Here is a 23,352-nt window from a genome sequence, read left to right on the forward strand (position 1 = left end):
AAAAACACCTTTGGATATTCATTCTAACTAGTGTAATATTAGCTCTTAAAAATAAACTCATATTAACTCCTCACTCCCACCCCCCCTTGGGACACTCGGATGGCCCAGAGAAAGGATCCTCTGCCAACAGTCCTTCTAGAAACCGCCAATCTCTGTGCTTATGTACCAGCAGCACAAACTGTGGCCTAGGGATCAAACTCAAATATAAATCAGGAATTTCAATAAGTATTTACGTAGTTTGGCAATAAAGGTCTGGAAACAGCAGCCACATTTAGCAAGTCACATTGCTTTCATTAGCCTTCCTCTGTCCCTCCCTTGGGAATAGAGGTACTGATGATAAAATGTACAGGTGACACTGATGCAGAACTGGTGCTCACATCTTTGAACACATCAGTTTGGGTCTAAATTGTTTAATTTTTATTGAATTTATTTATTTACCTATTTTGTGATGCTAGAGATCAAACACAGGCAAGTGCTTTATCAGGTCTACTTTTAAACAAACTCAAGAGTTAAGAAGTACATATACAATGACAATGACTTCATATCTGCTCAATTTCTCATTGCTTTAATTTGCTTATAACCACTCCCTCCCTTCCTTGGCATTAGATTAATATAAATATGTTCTGATTTTAAAACTCACTGAATAATATAATGCCAGTTTTAGTAACCAGATATCAAGAAATTTAAGTGGTAATAAAAGTTTGGCTTATGAGCATCAACAGAAAAAATTCTTACTACTCTGGGGGCCACATAATGATTAGCAAAGTATCACAGCCTGGTTTATGAAGCAACTCTGCCTAGAACCTTCTTCTCACTATGGCCAAGCTTCTGACCTGTACCTGTTCACTCAGTAACCTAGTGGATGTTAGACACAGCCAAAATTCTAGCAAAAACAACAAACATGGACTTCAAGTAACACTGACAGGGCACCTGTATACCTAATGCATGCCAAAAGAAAGAAATAGCCTGGCTTTTATAGAACTATCAAAAGTACTAGTCAAAGGCAAGTAAAACATTGCACATGCTACCAACAGTGCAATGCTGCCGGTGAAAGCACCCCTTCGGAGGCAGTGCACTGCCCATGCACAAGCTGCTTTCCACCACCTCCAAACAAACCCAGGCCCAGGGATCAAGGCTGCGTGTCCGTCCGTAAAGGATGCTAATGAGGGGCTATTCACTGCGTGTGCTTTAACAGAAAAAAATTCCAATCAGTCTGTGAATATAATCATTTATTTGTCTTTACAGTGATGATGGAAGAATGTACATTGTCCTCTTTCAATAAAGTATAAAAATCTGTTTATATACAGTGAAGTCACAATAATCTTTAATTGGGAAATTTATTTGGTACTCCTGATCTGTTTATATTAAAACTGTGGGGAAACAAATATTTCAGTTAAGTGCTACATTTCCAGTAGATTGCACCTGGCATCAAAAGCTCAGCTTCATCTTAAGGGTCCTGCTTGATATTACAAAAGACTAATTTTAAGTCCTAGGACTCAAAATAAACATCATTTTTTGAATAATAGATATATACATCAAAAATACATCTAAAAAGGCATTGGTTAGTGCTATGAAAAAGCTCTATGTGCTCGGGTACACTTTTTCTTACAGGCAAAACCCAGTGGAAACGTTTTCATTCAATTTCTAGGAATTTGCTCTTGGGGAAAGTCAGTCGAAAGTTACCTGGAAGGAAAAACAAACAAACTTAAGTAATTCAATGCTTTCTCAGGTGAGAAGAAATTTGAAGTAATCAGAGCCTAAATTTCATTTAGTCATGTTTGTGAAGTCTCAATTAAGCATTTAGTTACAGTCCATTGTAAATAATGTTCAACATATTCCCTCATTATTTCAAATGTTTTATTTTGATGATACCCTTTAATACCCATTTCATTTTCAAAGAAAGTATACATATCCCTTTGCATACTTATGCAAATATTTTCTATCTGCAATTAATTAAATCAGCATAAAAAAGGAATTGAAAGAGCATACAAATGAAAAATCATAATAGCAGCCAAATCTAAGCATATTCTGAGAAAACTTCTACTTACAATGATTTATTCTACTTCACAATGATTGATTTTACTTTAGAGCAATTATAGATGATAGATATGTACTTTTTTATTATTTATCCTTTTATCCTGAGTGAGATGGTACTGTGCAACTGCAGACTGAACTATTTGTCTTTGATATATCATTCATTCATAACTAAATATTTTAATACCTTTGTTTTTATAGTTATTTTCTTGCAATCATTCCTAAAATGTTTGATAACCTAGGTACTTCTCTATTGTTGTAAATTTTAAATAGTAAATCTAAATCTATTACTTAACTAACAAGCTAAATAAATAAAAGAAAGAAAGAAAGGTATGGTGGTGCACACCTGTAATGCCAGCTACCCAAGAACCTGATGCAGGAGGATCCATAGGTTTGAGGCCAGTCTTGACAACTAAGGGAGATTCTGTCTCAAACTAAAATAAAAAGGGCTGGGGTTTTAGTTTCAGCTCAGGGGTAGAGTGCCCTCTGTTCAATCCCTGATACAGCTCAGGGGTAGACTGCCCTCTGCTCAATCCCTGATACTACCAAAAAAAAAAAAAAGAAAAAAGAAAAGAAAAAAAGAAAATAAATAAATAAATATATATATATATATATAAATAAATGCAAGTCCACCTAACAAGGAGCATTACAAAGAACTGTGGCATGATGCAGCTGACAGGCCTGAAGGGGAACCACAGGTTAAAAGACTCAGGGTCCATCTCTTACCACCCACAAACCATGTCAAGTTGGACATCTCCCACCCTGTGCCAAACTAAGTTCTACCTATTCCACATGTTATTATGAGCATCTAATTAAGTCATGTGGCAAATGCTCCAGTTTCTTAGCATTTAGGTATATATAGGGCTAAATGAGTGAGATAAATGTAATTTTGATAACTAAGAAGTACTTCTAAATCTTTCACAATCTATATATCTAATGGCCTGATCTAATAATATTATTCTCAAGTTTAGAATATGACATAACATATCATATCTCTCCCTACCTAACACACCAAAATAATTGCCAGTTTTAAGAATTATCAAAGCTCTAATCAATCAACAATTAGTTTATTACTGCTACTACGCATTTGTATAAGGCAACAAGCAGGTGCCAGCTTCTATAAATGGAAAGTGACTAAAACACACACTTGCTTACATAGATTTGAGTGCTGCCTTGATATCAAAATGCAAAGTACTTTGCAAAGAAAGCACAGGTTTAGCCTACAGCCATACCACCCTGAATGTGCCCATTTTCTTCTGACCTCAGAAGCATAGTTTTTAGTAAAGCCTAGACGATATGGACCTTGGTTATCCCAAACTGATGTCAGGAGAAAAGGCTGAGAAAAAACAAAAGCTAAAAGCATAAGAAGGCCTCCCGAGAGTCTGTTTTGACACAATGGTGCAGAACCTGGTACAGGTGCAACAGTGCAGATTCCCTCGCTGCACTCCAGAGACAACATGGTGGAGCCTCAGACAAAAGAAACCTGTTCAGACTTCTCTCTGACAAATTTCACAAATACTACATACGTTCATTAAAGCCCAAACAACATATCCTTGCCAGTTTGGAAAACAAAATACCAAGTGTAAACACAGTGCCTTCCTGTCCTCGTCAGGAAATTAAAAAGACCTAAAAACGGCTGAATTGAATTCAAACATTTCTGTATGATCAAAAAATTAGATGACAGAATGGTGCTGCTGTCACTGGACTTGCAGATGTAAGACACTGTATCTCTTACTTGGTTTAGTTATCATTGTGTCATGAGTCATTCCTGAATTAAAGAAATGTACTCATGCAAAGGGAGGGTGGTGTCAATGATCACACTCATGCCCCTGCCTCCCTCTGCTCCTCTATCACACAGGACTCCCTCTCTTCCAGACCGGGGAGCGGGGAATGACTCATCCTTTCCACTTTCTCAAGATTGCTCCTGATCAATCACCTGCTCACGCCAATTCTATCTTCAAATATATCTCAGATCTGCCCTTTCCTCCTCTCCTCCCTCCTCACTAACAACACCCTGGTCTTACTAGACTCACAGTAGCATCCTAGCTGGTTTCCCTGCTTCCAAACTGTCCATAATCTATGTTTTCCTGCAGCAGCCTTGGGGATCTTGTAAATAAATTTGATTATGCTATTGACCTTCAGTGGATTCCCATGGTATTAATGATCAAGTTCAAGGTCCTTAACCATGACCTACCAGCCCTCTGTGATCAGGTACACTGCCTATACACATTGCTCCTCCCTCTCCAGACATACAACATTCAGATTATGTTGATTTTTCTTTCTGCCTTAAAGAAACCAAGCTTCACCTTGCTGTCCCTTCTAAAAGGACTGCTGAAATTCCCCCAACATAATCCTACATATCTTTCAGATCTAATGTAAATGTCACTTCCTCAGAGAGGTTTTTTTGATCTTTCACACCATGTTAACTAACCTATCTCTTCTCAATTTGGGCTTCAAAGGAAACAAATAACTGGCTTATAAGCAGCAGAAATTAAAACAAGGGATGCCAAGATACAATATAGAAGTTGGGAAGCAAGATGCTACACTGAAGCCTTGAAAATTTGAGTGTAATCATCTAAAGAAAATATATACTAATGAAACACAGACCATGAACTTCATATGTGGATTTAGAGTAAGGTCAAAATTTGGATCATATGGTAAATTATGTATTATACTTGTCAATGTCCTTCTTGTTCTCCCAGCATAGGAGAGTCTATATTAAAGAAAGTCTAGAAAAAGTGAAGAATTTTTGTCTATATTGCTAACATAATTCTAAAGAGGGAACAACATACCCCAGAGGGCTAATGGGGTGAGGATGACAGCCACCTTCCTCTACTATAGCCATTCCTCCCTACCTGACACAGTCCTTTGCTTTTCCTCTACTTTTCTTAAATGATGCATTGGAGATTTTCCACATGATTTTAATAAAGGAAGCTAAAGGATCCTCTGGAGGTGGCTGCAGGGTTGTGAACATCCTCACAGAATGAGAACAAACAGATGTAATAACTTCTATGGCCCTTAAATACAGAGGGGCCAGACAGCAGCATATGCATAACCTATGCAAAGTAGCAGTTTTTTTCATTCACTGCTGAGGAGGCTGCAGACAAGAAAATAAACATTTGAGTTCCAAGTGTGTCTATGTCTGCGTTAGTTTACCTGATCATATTCTTAGGCTTCATCTCCACTGTCCATTTCAATATCCATCTCTTCTGTGTCAGCAGCCCGGGACAGGATGTCTGCCATCAGTGCTTCTTCCAATTTTTTGCGTACTTGTTGTACTCGCTCTTCCTGTTTCCTTTTCAAATACGGAAAAAAACACTAAAAATCTGGCATGTAATGAAAATATGAAATTGCTAAAAAAGTCCATCCCTACTTCAAAATCATTAAATTCCTCAGGAAAAAAATACACTTTCCTCTCCTCTGACTTTGCAAATGTTGCTTCTATACTCATGAACCAAATACACTATAGCCTTGCCAAAAAGAGGGATGGTCAGTTATCTTTTGTCTCAGAGAGAATTCTGGAGTCACTTTACTTTAGTGGCCTCTTCCTCAACTCCAACAATTTCAAATATGGGAAGATGTAGGTTTATTCCTATAAAGAATAATTAGAAATAATCTGGAGGCGGGGATAGAAGGAGGAGGCAACAAGAAGAATGAAGAAAACTGCCTTTCTAAATGAAGCACTGAGAAAGAAATGAAGCAGAGACCGGGTGCGTTGGGACTTGGTCTGGCATTCCCTGGCTACGTTGGGAGAGAGTGCTCTCCTGGGTTCCTAGGTCTGCAGGCAATGGGATCAGCATGAAAAAGCCAGCAATGCATAAGTCTGCATTACCAAGAGCAGACTAAAAGCACCACTTCAACCAAGAGAAACTGAGTACATGAAGAACATGCCACAGGTTTCTTCTGTGTCTTGGTGATTGCAAGGAGGTCTCAAAAGTGAGAGTTAATAAACAAGGCTCTGAACCATCATATAAAGAACAAAGACCAGGAGGAAAAGCTGTTAAAAGATACTTGGTCTTAAAAGCTCTGAGAGGGCAAGAGAGAAATTTACACCCAGAACCAAGTAGAAAGGCAAAAGTTGAAGAAATCCAAGGGAATAGTAAAGACTGGTAGGTAAAGGCCCTGATGAAAATAAGAAGTGAAGAGAGGTGAAAGCAGAGGTAAGTGTGTTAACTACCAATAGAGAACAGGTCAGGCCCTCTCCTGAGAGCAGAGGGAAAGATGGTCAGGATGGATGCAGAGTGGGAGAAGGAGCAGTGCAGTGACCAGGAAGACATAACAAGGAAAACAGGGTTCTACTGGCAAAAGTGATTTTCTAAACCAACAACTGAGGAAGACGGATTGTAGCACTGCCCATCTAGGACAGCAGAAAGGTCCGAGCAGCATGTCACAGAGGATCTCGTCCACAGTCACAGTGTCCTCGTTCCCTGGGGGCTCAGCCAGCTGTATTCACATATGCTGTCCTCCAGAGCACATTTCTCTGGGTTCACTGAGAATATGTCCACGACAGGAGGTGATAAGGCAACATATACTATGTAGCCAAAAAACTTTAGATATCTTTATTAAACTCCAAAATAGCACTGACTTCTACTTTTTTAAATAAATTTTCAGCTTAAGGGGCAGGCAGGGTGGTTACTGGTCAGTCGAAGCTCTATAGTTTCTGTCACATAACAAGAAACTGGAGGTGACAGATTTTTATGTAATGTGGAAGGATTAATATAACATATCTGTTTATTTCTTATATAGTCAGTCTCTTCAGGCCCACTGACTCAAAGCTTATGCTAAATGGCACATCGGTCTCACAGGCAGTGTCTCACTCTTCATAACAGACCACAAGAATATGTACAGCTACCCCGGAGCAATCCCATTAGGAAGACAGGGAAAATGGAACAAATGGTGCTTTTGGATGAAGAACTCTATCTCTTAAAAGCTAACAAAGACCACTGATTTTCTTTTACCTTAAGCATTACTTCTCAACTTTATGATAAACGTTGACCTTAGAATGCCCATCATGATAGGCTGAGTTCTAGGATGTTCCCCAAGCCCTCACCACTCCATATACAATGCCTACGTATTTTCTTCCCTGAAGATGGAGAGAACTTGCAGGTATGATGGGGTTACTAATCAAATGACCTTGTGTTTTAATCAGCTTTTTCCCTGCTGTGACTAAATGATCTGACCAGCACAATTATAGAGGAGAAAAAGTTTATTTGAGGGCTCACAGTTTCAGAGGTCTTAGTCCATAGATGGCCAGTTTCATTCCTCTGGGTTTGAGGTGAGGCTGAACATCATGGTAGAAGAGTGTGGCAGAGGTAAAGGGCTCACATTGTGCTCAGGAAGCAGAGAGAGACACCACTTTCCAGACACAAACTATATACCCCATAGTCATGATCCCAATGAACCACTCCCTCCAGCCACACCCCACCTGCCTCCAGTTACCACTCAGTTAATCCCATCAAGGATTAATTCACTGATTGGGTTAAGACTCTCAACATCCAATCATTTCTCCTCTGAACCTTCTTGCATTGTCTCACATGTGAGCTTCTGGGGGACACTTCATATCCAAACCATAACACCTTGAATTAATCAAAAGAAAGATTTATACAGTGGGTCTCACCTAATAAGAAGAGCCCTTAGTGAGGCTGAGTCTTTTCTGACAGATGCATTTAAGGACAAATGAAGGGGGCCATATGGCAAAGAATTTCAGGCCACCTTTAGGAGCTGAGAGTGGCCCATCTCCTATGCAACAAGAGAACATGGGTCTTAGCCCTTCAGCCACCAAGAGTGAATTCTGCAACAACTGATTTTAAGGAGAATCCTAAGCTCCAGAAGGGAAAGCAGTACAGCTAACACTGATTTTAGCCTTGTGAAACTAAGCAGAGAACCTAGGCTGCTGAACCACAGAACCATGAGCTAATAAATGGATCTTGCTTTAAGCTGCAAAATTTGTAAGCATTTGTTATCAAGTATTAGAAAGCAAGTACATGGGTGGATGAAAATATTATCAAATATACTGAAAAGATATATACTTATTATTAAGATCTTTAGTTGGAAGCTTAATATAAGCAGAATATTGGCTACACAAATCAAGGAAGAGTAACAATCATATTTGCTGTCATTTATTTCAAACTTATACTAATTCAACAAGGAATGTTTGCTTAGTAAGTTCTGCTTAATTATTGTTATGACAATTAAATCAAACGAGTAATTTGATAGATAAATTTGTCTGAAAAGGAAATCATCCAGACCTGGCTTGGAGATGGTGTCCTCTACTGTCAAATGATCTGATGTGGAAGCTGTAGTCATTCTCACGATACCACCTAGAGAACCTCAGTCTACACCCATGGATGATCTGGTAGAATCCCTGCTAACTTGTCCTCATTCCAAGATTGAAAAGAACTTATTTCCTTGAGTAGCTGCCTTCCTCAATGGTAAACAGTCCAAAAGCATGTTAATTACTCAACTTGATTTTATATTTTGTTATTTTAACTTCTTCCGAAATAAAGTTGTTCATAAATCCCATGCAATCAAGGCATATATATGACTAGAACTTTGAGTTGTTTTATACCTTTGCAAAGGGAATTACTTTAAAACTCAAGAGCTCTCCAATATAAATATAGCTAGACTCATGCATTTAGAAATATTTTTGTCAACTTTTTATGATTTAGAAAAAACAAAATACCAATAGAAAACATATTTTTAATTTTATGGTTCAAAAGTGCCATCTGCTGGTTTTGTCTAGGAATAATACTCCAGTAAAGTTCTGATTTACATTCTGAAGACAGAAATAGTGAAGTATACATACTATCATACTTTTAAAGCAAATATACTACAGTATCATTGTGATCATTATGTATCCTTAAGTAATGATGCCAAAGTTCATAAATATTAGACAAAAATTCCTTTGAGGTTTTACTATCCAGAATAGTTTTGTTTCTCCTAAGCAATAGTTTGCTCATGCTATCAATCTAAGTTAGAGGGTTTCCTTTTACTATTTGCTGCTAAAAAACCAATTTGTGGCACACTCTTAGAAACAGATGACTTAGAAAACGATGTTAACGGATGCAGCTAAGTCTCTTATTCCTGGCTCTATCTTCTTCTTTACTCTGCTCAGTTTTCTCGTGTGCTTCTCTTCTTGCTCTATTGTGTGTTTGTACATGTGTGTCTGTCTTTGGAGGCACCTTAAATCTTTACTGAAACAAAGTGAAACAGGTAAATAAAGTTCTAAATTGAGCATAAGTGAGGTAAATACAATCAAGATAACTAAATCATACTTTAAAAACACAATTTAGCTTAATGCAGCATGGCTATCATTTGCTTTAGAAAGACCCTTGTTTGCAGACAAACCAATGCACGAAGCAACCATAAAAGTTATGTCTGGGAGAATGGGGTTTGTCAGAGCAAAAATTCAGAAGCCCAAATTACAAAACTACAGATGATGTGTACAGGATGTCATTGTTCTGAAACCTGTCCTTTGGGCATGGTCATGATGATCCCCCTTCTACCTTTTACAAGCATGTATTTATTGTAACAGTACTTTATCATCATTTCCCATTAGTTTCAGAAAAGCTGTGTTAAGAAAGAAAGAGAGAAAGAGAAAAAGAAAGGACTGATTTTCTAGTGAATTAACTTACAAATTGAGGATCTTTGTTCTGAAATGCTTAGGACCAGAAGTATTTCAGACTTTTTTGATTTTGAAGTATTTGAATAGCATAATGAGATATCTTAGGTGTGGAACCCAAGCCTGAACACAAAATTCGTGTTTCATGTATAACTTATGTACATAGCCTGCAGGTCATTTTATACAACATGTTTTAATAACTTTGTAAATAAAATGAAGTTTCATGGTATGGATGTTTTCACTCATGTTAGAGCTCAGAAAGTTTTAGACTTTTGAGTACTTTGGATTTTAGATTTTTGGATTCAGGATGATCAACCTGTACTAGACGTGACACTGAACCTAATGGGCAACATAAAATTTATCCACAGGCAAAAATCAAGCTTTTTGGGTTATAATAAACTGACTTACCTAATGTCTTCATCTGTGACAATGAAAGCTTTGCAAAGGGGCTGAGATGTGTTAAGCCAAACAGCGGGGTTCTTTTCCACAGCAGCGGAGACTTGTCCCGTGATTGGTGCAGAGCTTGTGTGCAAAGCACTGGCAACAGCAGATAAAAGGGTCTCATCATTACTACCTGGACCAACTCCTGCAATCAGAAATAAGCAATACTTAAAGGAAAATTCTCAATGTGCTGAGAAAATTATGTGACCTGAAACAATCAACATTTTTGTGTTCATGCAGGATCATATGTTTAAAATCAACATGAACCAAAGCAGCAAAGGATGATATCACAAGGAACTGACATTAAAGACATAGTAACAAAAGAGTATAGCATTTTAATAAACTTTTAAAATACATTTTCTAAACTTTTGAAGAGATGGCTACATTTCCTCAGGTAAAGTCAATTATTTGAACAATCTAAGTTTTTTATGAAGGCATTGTATTATACTCAAGTATTCCTATTAATGTATCCTGGAATAATTTCTCCTTATAGCTTTTAACATTAATTTCTAGTAATATTACAATACTTATCTTCCTTGTTTCAGGACTTGAAAGAAAAAGTCAAAGCAAGCATGCTATATTTGCAGCTTTAATAGTTCTTTCAAATGTCTAACTAAATATCCAGATTTACAGAATTAATGACTACACACAACAAAATCAAAATGAATTGCTTTAAGCTCTAAAATTGTTAAAACAATTTTAGCTCTAAAATTAGTTAAAACAATAATTCCCAAGAACACAGAGACAAAAGTTCAACAATAAATTATGAGAATTTCTGAGTAACTCACAATCAAGATTCATAATCTGATTCTAACACTTGAAGGATAAAACTTCTCTCAAACGTGGAGTGGCCATGTGATCTGACAGGTAGATTGGCAACTGAGTTCTCCACCCACATGCCACTAGCTGGCAATACTGAACCAGCGTGCATGTTCTCCCACTGCTACTTACAGCAACAGTTTGGAAAGGGAGGGGCAGAAGAAGAGTTATTAGTTTTTCTTTTGGTAAGAGGATAAGAGAAAGAACAAATGTTGGGGCCCGATGCTGCTAGGAGCTAGAGGCTTGCGAAATCCTATTGCTCATCTGCACTCAGTACTAAACACAGCACATGTGTTAAATTAGATGAAGAACCCAATCTACAGCCAAAGCTTTTACACAGGAATAGAAAATCTAAAGTAATACACTCACAGAGGCATCCCTACAAGGTACAAGTCTTTCATGTATGTCCTCCCTGGATTTACTACAACATAAGGGGTATGCTGTCCATCCAGAGAGACACATGATCCCTTAAAGCAAAGACCTGGTATCATTCAATTCTGAATCCACAGCATCTAACACAGTGTCCGGCACACAGTAGGTACTTAATAAATATCTGCTCAACTAAACTTAGATAATACCTTGAAGACCTTTAGGTAGTTCCATGGTTTTTATAATTTGTTCTGTTACATCTGATGCACTAAGTCCTTGTAGCCTCTTCTCCCAGAAAAGCTGTAAGGCAAAATATCACTGTTAATAGATACATTCTTGAGACAAGAAAGTAGCGCATCGATGCTGTCGAATAATGAAATTTAAATCATGTTGATAGTTTCCTACAATTTTCTCATTTTTTCCTTACAACAAGCTAAATGATATTCTAAACATGAATTATTTCAACACATCATAATTCTTTCAGATCAACATTACTCAAAAAATGTTTTGTTATTTTATGCAAATTATTTATTTGTTAAATTATTATAGATCATTATACCCTGTATACTACATATATTTCTCTATAAGGTATCTTCCAAAGAATATAATTTCAATTTTTTAAAAATTCATTTGGCATGAAATTTTAATGTTAAAGCTTATCAGGGGAAAAAAACAAATAATATTATATATTAGCCCCTTTATTCAATATCATTAGGGGAAGAGCTACTCCACATAATTTTTCTAAGAACTGATGTTTATTTAGTCCTTTACCATATTTAAGGGGGGAAAAGACATTTTTTTAGTGGCTAAAATGTCTTGGTACCACCTTGGTTTTAAACTGGACATCACGTTTAAGAGTGACTTTCTTCCTATTGCACAGGGCCTGAATCACTATAGTCACTCAGTGGCCCCAGCACCATTCTGGGTAGCAGTAAGTATACTGAAAGGCTCTTCCTGCATTAGTGGGCCACTGAGGTATGCAACTGCTTATTCAAAGACTAACTGATCCCTGACAGTTATGCTCTTTTATTTAAATCCTTTTTTCCTTTAGTCTTTTTCCTGTTAGTTATTTCTCATCCATGTCATTCATCTTTTCAGCATATATTTATTGAGTTCCTACTATGTACTGTGGATGCATAGTCAGGAAGACAGACATTGGCCCTGTCCTTGAGCCTTATTTCTTTTCTAGTCTGCTTCATAATTTCATATTTACTGCAAAGAAAATAAGATTTTACAGGGCTCTCCACCTTTAATCCTGGATACCAGGGCCTTTCACATGGTACTGAAAAAATATTTGTGTTAATGCCCAAAAATGGGAAAAACTGGACTCAGCCTAAGGATGTGAAGGACACACACAAAGCTTTATCAAAATCCAACTTTCAACAACCAAGAAATATACGACCTTTGACGTATGCTATAACCTTTCAGAAGCTTCAGTTTCTTCCTCTGCAAATGTGGAACCAATGGGTACCACATTCAATTGGTGTGTTAATTAAATAAGGCAATATATATAAAGCACCTGTCTTAAAATACGCATACAGTTCAGTGTATTTACTTTTAACAAATTGTGCTCACTCTCAGAGCTTTGAGGGCTATATTCTCAATTCAGTGTATAGGTAAAGTATCAGATGACTGTCCTCCAGACACAGGAGAAGATATGGTAGTACAACTCTATTTAAGACAGAACAGTAACAGAATGCCTCTCTCCTCTGAAGACCTTCTTGGAACTTGGCAACAATTGCTATGTCTCCTACAAATCATAGCATTAGTAGAATACATGGCCAATATGAACAAGTCAACAACAATAATAATCATCATGGATATCAAGTAATTAGATGAGGTTAATAACTGGTGAATGTGATAAATGTCCCAAGAAACCCTGTTTGATTTCTATTTTCTCTGTAGTAGAAAAATATCATCTTTATTTTGAATATCATAGTTATAGTAAAAAGCAAAGAAAACAAAACTCAGTTAAATTTCTAATCAGTGCATGCAGAACCCACAGATATGTACAAGTGTGTTCATATACATACATATGTACATACATAGCTCTTTGTATCTCTGAATTCTGCACACACTGATCCAACCAACTAAAGATCAAAAATATTCAGAAAAAAAGTGTCTGAACTAAAAAGTTACAAAAAAATTTTTGCCATTGTTCCCTGACTAAAACAGAACAACTTATATAGTGTTTAAGAACAATTTATATAGTGTTTACACTGATATTTATAAGTAGCCTAGATGTGATTTTAAACATGAAGGAGAATGTGTATAGATTATATGCCAGTATTATACTATTTTATAAATGGGACTTGAGCATCTGTGAATTTTGGTATCAGAAGAGGATCTCAGAACCAATCACCTGAGAATACTAATGGATAACTCTGTGTGTGTATGTGTGTGTGTGTAAATATTTTTAATTTATAAAAATAAGTTAAAACTAGAAAAAATAAAGCATGGAAATTATGGCCAAATTCATTGCTAATTTTTTATATCTAAAAATTCTAATTTTTATATATTAAAAGATAATTTTTGAACCTATCATTTTTAATTCTTAACTTTTAAATTTCTATTTATAAGAAGGAGAACAACACCAAAAATTAGAAAGGAAAATTCTGGAAAATAAACCTTGGATTGACACATGGGTATATGGACCCAGATTACAAAAAGCCCTGGTTACACCACATGTCATCTGATAGTCCTCAATGTCAGCTGAAATCAGAATCTGATAAGCATGGACAAATTTGTACATGTTCTTTCAATGACAAAAGATATCATCTCCAGAATTCCAGGGCAGGAAAAAAAATTAAATGTGTATGCCATGAAAATGGATGTGTGTGTGTTTACCACACAGGATGGGAGGTAGTGAGTGGTCAAGGACACTTTCTCCCTATCTTTCCACCATTCACCCACTCCTTTCACTGAGAACTGACAGAGTCCTCTTAAAGTAAATGTCTATTCACATCTCGGTATGTTCCTAACTTATTTCTTTCCCATCAACCATCTTCTCAGATTCTTCCCTGTTTTGTTGTATTTAGGGTGGGGGTGGGGGTAGAGAATATTTGCATTTTAAAATGCACTTTAAATGTACATATAGCAGGCATTATGCTGAGTGGGAAAAGTTAGTCTTCTCCATACCATGTGATTCAACTGATAACAAAAGATAAAGCTATAGGGTACGGGGGGGGGGGGGGGGGGGGTTGGGGTGGAGGAGGGTCTGGCAACAAAGGGTCAGAACAAGGCAGTTCTTCAGAGTGTTGGAATTGTACTCTTTGGTTTTTAGTAAACAAACTTTATCCAGTCAATACAATGACCGTTGTCTTTTTCTTCCCATGCCCATTCCCAAGGAATGACCAACACACCATCTTCCTTCCTCCAGGGCCACTTCACTAAATCACCCCAACCCCCTTTCTATCCAGTTTCTTCTCAATCTATTCTAAAAGCTAGTCAGTTCTTCTCCCCACATTCTATGATCCTTTTCATTATCTTCGGCCACTTCATAGCCCTCAATGCTTTGGAGGGAGCAGGGAAAGGGAGAGGACATCCTCTGAATTTAAAATTTCCCAGCCTATATTATTTATCAACTCCAGATTTCCTAGGTGATTGTATTCACCTGGGGTTCCTTCCCACCCAACCAAAGCCCTAAGACAATAATATTCAAAAATGAGTCTCCAAACAACTACCATAGCTACCTAGTCTCTTCTAGCACACTTTATGAACACCACTGCTGTCATCAAATCCTAACCTACCTGTTGAAAATCTGACTTCACTTGCCTTATCTCATGGTTTTCTTAGCTTAATCTTCCTATGTGATGTGACATCAAATAGTCACTTAAAGTTTAAAAGTGACTTAATATTTAGAGAAAGCCCCTAAACATGCAATCATCCTCAGTTATTCCATGCCTCTCTAATCCCCACAACCAGATCCCTTAAGTTTCTCTAATATGCTTTTCTGTCACCCTCCAGAATATCAGAAAATTGGATAGCATCCACATGTGCATCGCCTTAAATTTTTTTTTTTATGTAGTGTTGGAGATTGAATCCAGGACCTCATACATGCTAGGCAAGCATCCTACCACTGAGCTACACCCACAACCCTGAATCACCTTTATTGCCAATGGCCCAGGCAATACCCTATCCAAGGACTCAGTTGATTAAAGGGAGAAGCATAGCATAGGCACCAAAGTGCCTAAAATGTCAGCAAGGGTGCAATGTAACTTTGAAGAAAACATGAGCTCAACTCTGTATCTTTTTCTCCCTCACTTTACTAGAAGTACATGTGGGACATCAGTAGAAGCACAATAGATGTATATCTATCTTAGCCTCCCTGAAGATAAGCATAAGCCATGTCACAAAAGTCGCTTTTTTAGTGAGAAAAGTGAGCAAATATATTTACTGGAAATACAACTAACACTGGACTGTAATTGTAGCATTTTTGCCTTTTAACTGCTGTGGATTTAACTTGGACTTTGGGGGATCTATTTACTTATTTTTTGAAGGATATCCAAGAATATGATAAGGAAGAACCAGGAATCACAGAAAAACTCATAGCCACTCCTATTCTGATGCTCTGGGAACTAAATTTGTTATTTTTTATTATTGTCTTCCATTACCCTGAGTTTATTAACACATACTCTGAACAGACTTGTTTTTTTTTCAAAATCAGAAGATAATTTACAAGGAAAAAGTAATTAAAGGATCAATTTCAATTCAATAATATTTTTTGTGTGCCCTTTATATGCAAAGTATTTTGCTGAACACTAGAGATGGTTGTTATTATAACTGGACATCACTGCCCTCCAGGAGCTTTCTATTTGCTGGAAAACAAGCAAAGCTCTTCGAGGCAGACTGCAATAAGGAAGACACAAAATTAACCTTGACTTGGAAAAATTTGGAAGGCTAAAGTCTTTGGAAAAGGTAGCTCTTAAAAAATATGTAATAGTCCATAAGCATGCAAAAGAGGAAAGACTATTCCTATTACATAAGCAAAGAACAGTTTTTCTAAATGATTTCTTATAGAACAGTAACCAAGGTGGCTTACTTAATTAACTGCATATCTGAAGCCTTGCCCTCAAATATTCTGTTTCCTAGGTCTGGGGTTAATTAGTTTTCTTTCTTTCTTTCTTTCTTTCTTTTTCTTTCTTTCTTTCTTTCTTTCTTTCTATTTTTTTTTAATAAGCATCTTAGGAGATTCAGATGCAGTTACAAGGATCCCAGTTTGAGTAAGACTGGCTTGGTTTGGGGAGAGTGAAAGATAGTGTATAATAGAGAAGTGGTATTAGTGATCACCAAGATCCCCAAGTTTTAATCCTAATTATAAGAGAAGATTAAAAATTATTATTCTATCATCTTCCTTGTGGAATACTGGAGCATAACATTTGCCTTCCTATTATTTCCCTGCAGGAGGACATGTGTTAGGTTTAAAAGTCTTCCTAATTGTTTAGGTGTAGAGAAAGGGCTTACCCAAAGTTCTGTGGGGAGGGGAAGGAGGAGGAGGTGGAGAATAAGTAGGACAACTACCACCTGGCCATCAGGGCTTTTCCATAAGCCTGCACAGTACAAGAATTCAGTTACTCTTTCCTACAGCCTTTTGGAATATTACTCCCCTTTCCAGGTAAGGAAACTGAACCTTAGAAAAGTTAAATAATTTACCAGAGATTACACAACTAGTCAGTAGCACAAGTGGAATTAAAATCAGTCAGGGTTATTACACATGCCTGGCTTAACAGGAAAAACTGAAAGAGCATTTACATGTTTGGTTCTGTTAGATCACATGGTACAGGCCTCAGACCCCTCTCTTCATGACATCAAAGGCTGATGATAGAGCAATAAATGCTAAGAAAACTATCAAGTTATCCTTAATCCATGTAAGGATAAGGATCCAATTAAGGAACTTATGTTCAAATCCTTGCTTTGTTACTAAGTAAAAAGTATCATGTAACTTGTCAATTGTAGACAATCTGTGCCTAGTGCCTGCCTTCTCCTCATGCAGGATTAAGAAGCCCAGGGTTGTGATACATTTAGCTAAAACTGGTGTAGATGTTTAAGAAGATACTAAACTGATTTGGGACAGTTCATTATGATACAAAGCAAAAAAATTGGTGTTACATGTATTCTCTGAAAATTAGCTTTCTTGGACTCCACAGCAAATGTCAGCCACATAAAACACCAAATTTTTATTCACTGGATGGAAATAAAAGATTCAGAACCCCCCCCCCCCCTTTCAAGAAAACACTTCCAGCTAAGTGACACTAACAATGTGCACAAGCATTTCATAAAATGGAAAAAGAGGGAGTGGCTTACTAAACATATGTAACAGGATTTTTGAATTTTGTTCTGTAAAAATAGTGTCATAGATTAACAGATTATATTAACAGCTACTTGTCATGACCACATTGAAAAGAATCTACATCAAATGTATCAGTTTTATTTTCATCTACTATTGCAATTCAATTCAAAAAGCACTGATATATCTGTAAAAAAATTTACTGGAGATAAAGATACTGACCTTCCATGTTTACTATTGACCTCAACTTGACAGTCATCTCCAAGGACAGAAATATACAAGTATCAGAGTGAATGGGACTGGCCTTAGACTCAGATCAGTCTATGTTCAAATACTTGTTGTGTCACTAGTTTATAAACTTGGACAACTATCTTAACCTCTATATAGATACCAGTTTCCTACCCTATGGAATGGGAAAATAAAAACAGTCTTAAAAGGTTATGGAAACTAAATGATAAAGTTTGTGTTTTTTTTTTTTTTTTGTTTTGTTTTGTTTTTTTTTTTTGTAGTTGTAGATGGACAGTACACCTTTATTTTATGTTTGTTTTTTTTTTTACTTTCTTTTGTTTTTACTTATTTTTACAGACTGCATTTTGATTCACTGTACACAAATGGGGTACAAGTTTTCATTTCAATGGTTGTACACAATGTAGATCCATACCACTTGTGTAATCATACATGTATATAGGGTAAAAATGTCTGTCTTAGTTCACTGTTTTATGCGGAGCTAGGGATCGAACCCAGTGCCTCACACATGTTAGGCAAGTGCTCTGCCACTGAGCTACATAAAGCCCCAGCCCCACAAGAAAGTTTTATAAATTCTTGTACATGCCAATACATAGCAACTATCAGAGTACTTTTTTATTTCACCTCTGGCTGGTAGCACACCATGGATCATACAACTGTACTGAATAAATAGCTGGTCATTCTAGTAAATTTATTTTAAGTACAAACAATGTGTTAATAATTGACTCTGAAAGGTATTAGCAAGTGAAGAGTCTGAGCACATGCACATGAATCTGCCCGTCTCTCCCAGATTTTCTGCTAGGGATTTCTTGCTATTCTAAGTATTTTGTAACTCTTCCTCTTCTCCCTCTTATCCAAGTAGACTGCCTCACAGCTGGGCTCAAAGTGGTTGGGAATAGTTTGGTAGCAGTACCAGCTACATAATTTGAAAGGCCAGTAGAAAATAAAAATGTGAGTACCCTTGCTTAAAAAGTATTAAGAAATTGAAAGGGACAACTGCAGAGGATTAAACCAGGTATAGGGTCCTTACTTCTATGTGAGGGCTTTTCTAAGCACCAGGTCCTCTGCAACTGCACAGTTCACATGCCTCTGCAGCTGGTGTCAATGGTACAGGACAACTTGGAAATGAGGGAAGAGTAGAGCTTAGGGAAATGCCATGACAGGGAAAATGATCACTGCCAAAGCTCCACAGTACTGGTAAGGAAGGAAGGGAAGCCCAGGGGATGGAAAAATCATCCTGGGGAATAATGAATTGAAGCCTAGAAAAGATCAGAATTTGTTCTATTTCAAGTTCAGTGGCTAACATGGATAGCTTTTAATTACGATTTCCCAAAGCTATAATTTTCTTGTTATTTTTAGCCTATTTTCATGTTGTGATGATAGTAAAGCCCTTAGAAAAAACCTCAAAAGGGCTCTGAGCTTGTTTCAAGAACAGACGATAGGAGAGAATCAGAGAAACAGACTATACTCTTCTGTGCTGTTGTGAATCAAGAAGGAAAAAAAAAAAAAAAACCCTAACCAGCCCCAGGGGCTTAAAGCAGGGTTTCTTAGTCTTGGCATTACTGACATTTGCAGAGTATTCTTAGCAGCATCTTTGGTTTGTGCATATTAGATGCTAATAGTACAATTCCAATTGTAACAATCAAAAAAAAAAAAAATGTGTCCGGACATTGCTAAATATCCTTGGGTGTTAGGAAGTAGGAGAGGCAAAAGCAGGTCTGCTTGAGAACTGCTAGTTCATAGAGTAAGAAGGAAGACAGGAGGGTGGGACATACATAATGGGAGAAGCCCAGACCTCACAACAGAAATAGAAAGGAGAGTCTTCCACTGTAATATGCCAACACTACAACCAGCTGTGCTCCCTTCTTTGAAGAGCCCCAACCCAGCTCCTCCTTTTTGGGTTCTGAGAGCCCCCTAAGTAGCCTGAACTTGATGCCTCTTTTCACTGCCAGACAAATAGGAACTGGAAGGGAATCCAACCAATTGGTCACTAAGGTAGACAGAATTGGGAGAAACATTTTTTACCTTAAATTGAAATTCAATGCATTTCCTGATAAAACAATAATTATTTATGATAATTCAGACATATTTTAAACAGTTATGGGAAATGAGAGGGATGGGGGTATGAAAAATCATGGAATAAGGCAGACATCATTACCCTATGTACATGTATGATTACACGAATGGTATGAATCTACATGGTATACAACAATGAAAGGAAATGATGTGCCCCATTTGTGTACAATGAATCAAAATGCAGTCTGTAAAAAATAAATAATTAATTAATTAATTAAAGAAAAAAAAATTTTAAAAGTTATAGGCTGGCCTAAGATGATAGAACCATATTGTTCCTATCAGAAGATGTAGAGTTCCAAATTCTGAAATATGAAATTTTATATCATAACCCCTAAGTTAGAAAGTGTCTTTATGTACATGCATACATTGGTCTATATGAATAGATTTTAGAAAAGGCTCTCTTATTTACCATAGGATTGGGGATTGTGCACATGTGCCAGTCTGGTTTTGACTACTGAGAAAGGCAGAGCCCTGTGTAGAATGGTCGTAGGTGTTCAAGCACAGGCAGAGCAACAAAGCAGAACTGATAAGCTGGCCTCAAACATGCTGATTCCATAAATGCTTAGCATGTTATCAGTAGGCCTGGCTACTTCCAATCAAAAATCCCAGAGAAAAAGCATCTAGCCAAACAGTCACATGAAAAAGCAAAACTTGCCTTAGCCTTCATAAATCACTTTTGAAATTAAAAACTCCATTAGAACAAAAATAAATTGACCACACAGAAACACACTGAAGTTCCATAATGAAGCTAAGTAAAATTTATCTAAAATTCCTATATAAACTTCTGTTTCTTTTTGTTCATTTTAAACACCATAAACTGAATATTAGCAAACCAACAGTCCATAATAATTGTTGCTAACTAGGAACACCAGATGCTAAAGATCCTGAGCCTGTACAAATCTTCCCCATTCCTCAACTGTCCTCCTACTGCAGGGAAATAAATATTCTGTTTTGCCAAGATTGTCCCCATATTCATGCTCTTGATTTCTCCTACTTCCTCCTCAGTTTCTTTAGTAATTCACAATTTCCATGTTCCCCCTTCTTCTCCTTGGGATTCTCCCCTTGAAGAGCCAAAGACACTTAAATACTGACCACCTAGAACATGTCCTTAATTGCATTACTTCTGCCTCAATCCATCTCTACCACTAGTAAAAATTCTGTCTTACTTCCCCACCTTCCATTCATTCTCTTCCTTTCAACCCAGTTTTAGTCCCTACTATTAAAGTAACACTGACCTTGCTCCAGGTTCCAGTAACCTTCTCATTACCAACTCTATCTAATTCCTGAGTCAAGCCTCCTCTGTCTTACTTCACTTCTGTATTCACTTGCTATGAGGAGACTTATGAAAATTTGCATTTTAGGTGGCTCTTTGTATATTTCAGTATTCTCTGCTACTGTTAAGCCACAAAGTGGAACATAGCACAGTAATTATCAGAGATAAGATCAGAAGCATTTTTACTTTCTAATGAAAAATACTTAAAATGCATAAATTAATTAAGGAAAAAAGTTAATACTTTGTAAAACAAAACAAAAGTGGTCTTTAAAATCTCATTAAGGAGGGGGACAGGAATAGGAAGGACAGTGGAATGATTCTGACTTAACTTTCCTATGTACATATATGAATACACCACAGTCAATTTCCACATCGTGTATAATCACAAGACTGGAATCCTAATTAGAATAAGAACAAAATTTAAAAAATTTTTAAATTTGTTTAAAAAAAATCTCAAGAGTTTTATTCTGAATAGTTTCTATCTTATCAAGATAGACAAAGATGGGCTGGGATTGTGGCTCAGTGGTAGAGCACATGTGAGACCCTGGGTTCGATTCTCAGCACCACATAAAAAAATAAAAGTATTGTGTCCACCTACAAATAAATATATACATATATATAAAAGAGACAAAGATGCTAAGGCAGTTGCTAGCACAGCAACTAGCACATAGCATAGATGCTAACATATAGTTTGCACTCAAATACTAGTGGAATACATTTGTGATTCAGTAGAGGAAGTACAGTATGATAGAAAGAGAACTAGTTTGGCAGCTAAATGCTTTGGTCCTGGCGCAACCAGTGTATAGCTTTGTTGTCTTAGGCAAGTCATCTTATCCATCTGGATATATTTTCACTAGTAAACTAGAAATACTAATAAATATCACATCTATCACTGAAAGTTATCAAAACACTAATAAACTATGAGGATGTTATTTCAAAATACAAATTTTATTAAGTTGCTCAGAATTTTTTTCTAATGTCAGTATTACATAAATTCAATGAATATCTTTTTCACTTTCCTAAGGCATTTACTAGATCTAATCAACAATAAAGAATCTTGGGCCCACAGATGTAACTCCATGGTATATGCCTGGCAAACACAAGGCCCTGAGTTTGAGCCTCAGCTATGTAGAGAAAAAAAAGAATAAAAAATCTTATCACATTCTTGTAGATAAAAGCAAATTCCAGGAAATGTGCATTTTACATTCACTGACTCTTGAAAAAAAAAATATGCAAGATACTAGGTTAGGGTATATAAATGAATGTTGTTTCTGCCCAGAGGGAATTCACTGTCCACTTTATAAACTGCTCTATTTCCAATCAACCCCAAATAATATCTTAGCTGTCTAGTTACAGTCAGCAAAACCAACTTAACTTAAATACCATGGAATGCAAACATCAAAGGTCAAACATGAGCAACCCTTTATTTTGTGCTGGTGTCCTAGAAAGAAAGGGCTAGATAATAACAAGAAAATTATGATGTAAAGCTAAGCAAAGCTTGATTCATGTGGCTGTGCAAATTACAATGTAATCTCTTAGTAAGGCAAAAGATAACAATTTGGACTAAAGAGATGGAGGAACAAAGAAAAAGGCAAAAGTTAGGGTTGATTAAGATGAAGGAGCAGTAACCACCTGCTGTACCTATTTGTCTAAATTTCACCATGAACACTCTGTAACTTACAAGTAGTGGCATACAATATTAGTTAAATGCCTGAAAAGGTACAATTATCTTAAGATGCCCAAGGTATAAGACTATATATAATTCACAGTGCCTAAATTTCTCATGTGTTACTCCCATAGAAAATGCTTCAATAACTTTTTATTAACATATTCGTTACACAGTCTACTTCATCTGCACTTTTCATTTACTTGTAACTTGTCAGCATACTTGGAATTATTTGTTTAGTGCTTGTTTTGTTTATCAGATTCAAATTTTTGTGAGGGTAGGGTGCAGGTCTGACTTCTTTATTTATACAGGATCTATAAAATAATCAGCAATGTATGCTGTTGAATTCATGAATTATTTCAAAACCCACTCATCTTCAGGAACTTGGACTTCTAATAGATAAAGATCTTTTATTAGCTATTTGTCAGAGAGGTGCCCATCACAAGAGCTTACATGAAACTAATTTCAGCTGAATTCATAAATTAATTCCTAACTTTTTAATAGTGGAATCCTAACAAAAT

At 36.6% G+C, this 23,352-nt stretch overlaps 1 protein-coding gene across 4 annotated transcripts in view; it reads right to left on the minus strand.

Annotated features, from left to right (window-relative positions):
- Positions 1-1,212: 1,212 nt before the first annotated feature.
- The window catches only part of MBD2 (methyl-CpG binding domain protein 2), a 75,887-nt gene continuing 53,747 nt past the window's right edge, over positions 1,213-23,352 (minus strand). For 2 of the 4 annotated variants that reach the window (XR_013758829.1, XR_013758830.1), the window contains exons 5-6: positions 11,494-11,584; positions 10,192-10,241 (exon numbers count right to left, since the gene is read on the minus strand). Coding sequence is in view for 1 of the 4 variants with exons in the window: in XM_079109120.1 (XP_078965246.1) it covers positions 5,203-5,329; positions 10,064-10,241; positions 11,494-11,584 (396 nt within the window). In the remaining 3 variants the exon portion in view is untranslated. Of the gene's footprint in view, positions 1,684-5,190; positions 5,330-10,063; positions 10,242-11,493; positions 11,585-23,352 lie in introns of those variants that run through there. The other 2 variants (XM_079109120.1, XR_013758828.1) reach the window with 2 other exon arrangements.

This window comes from Sciurus vulgaris (genome assembly GCF_902686455.1).
Source record: "Sciurus vulgaris genome assembly, chromosome: 13".
In the NCBI taxonomy this organism is placed as follows: Eukaryota; Metazoa; Chordata; class Mammalia; order Rodentia; family Sciuridae; genus Sciurus; species Sciurus vulgaris.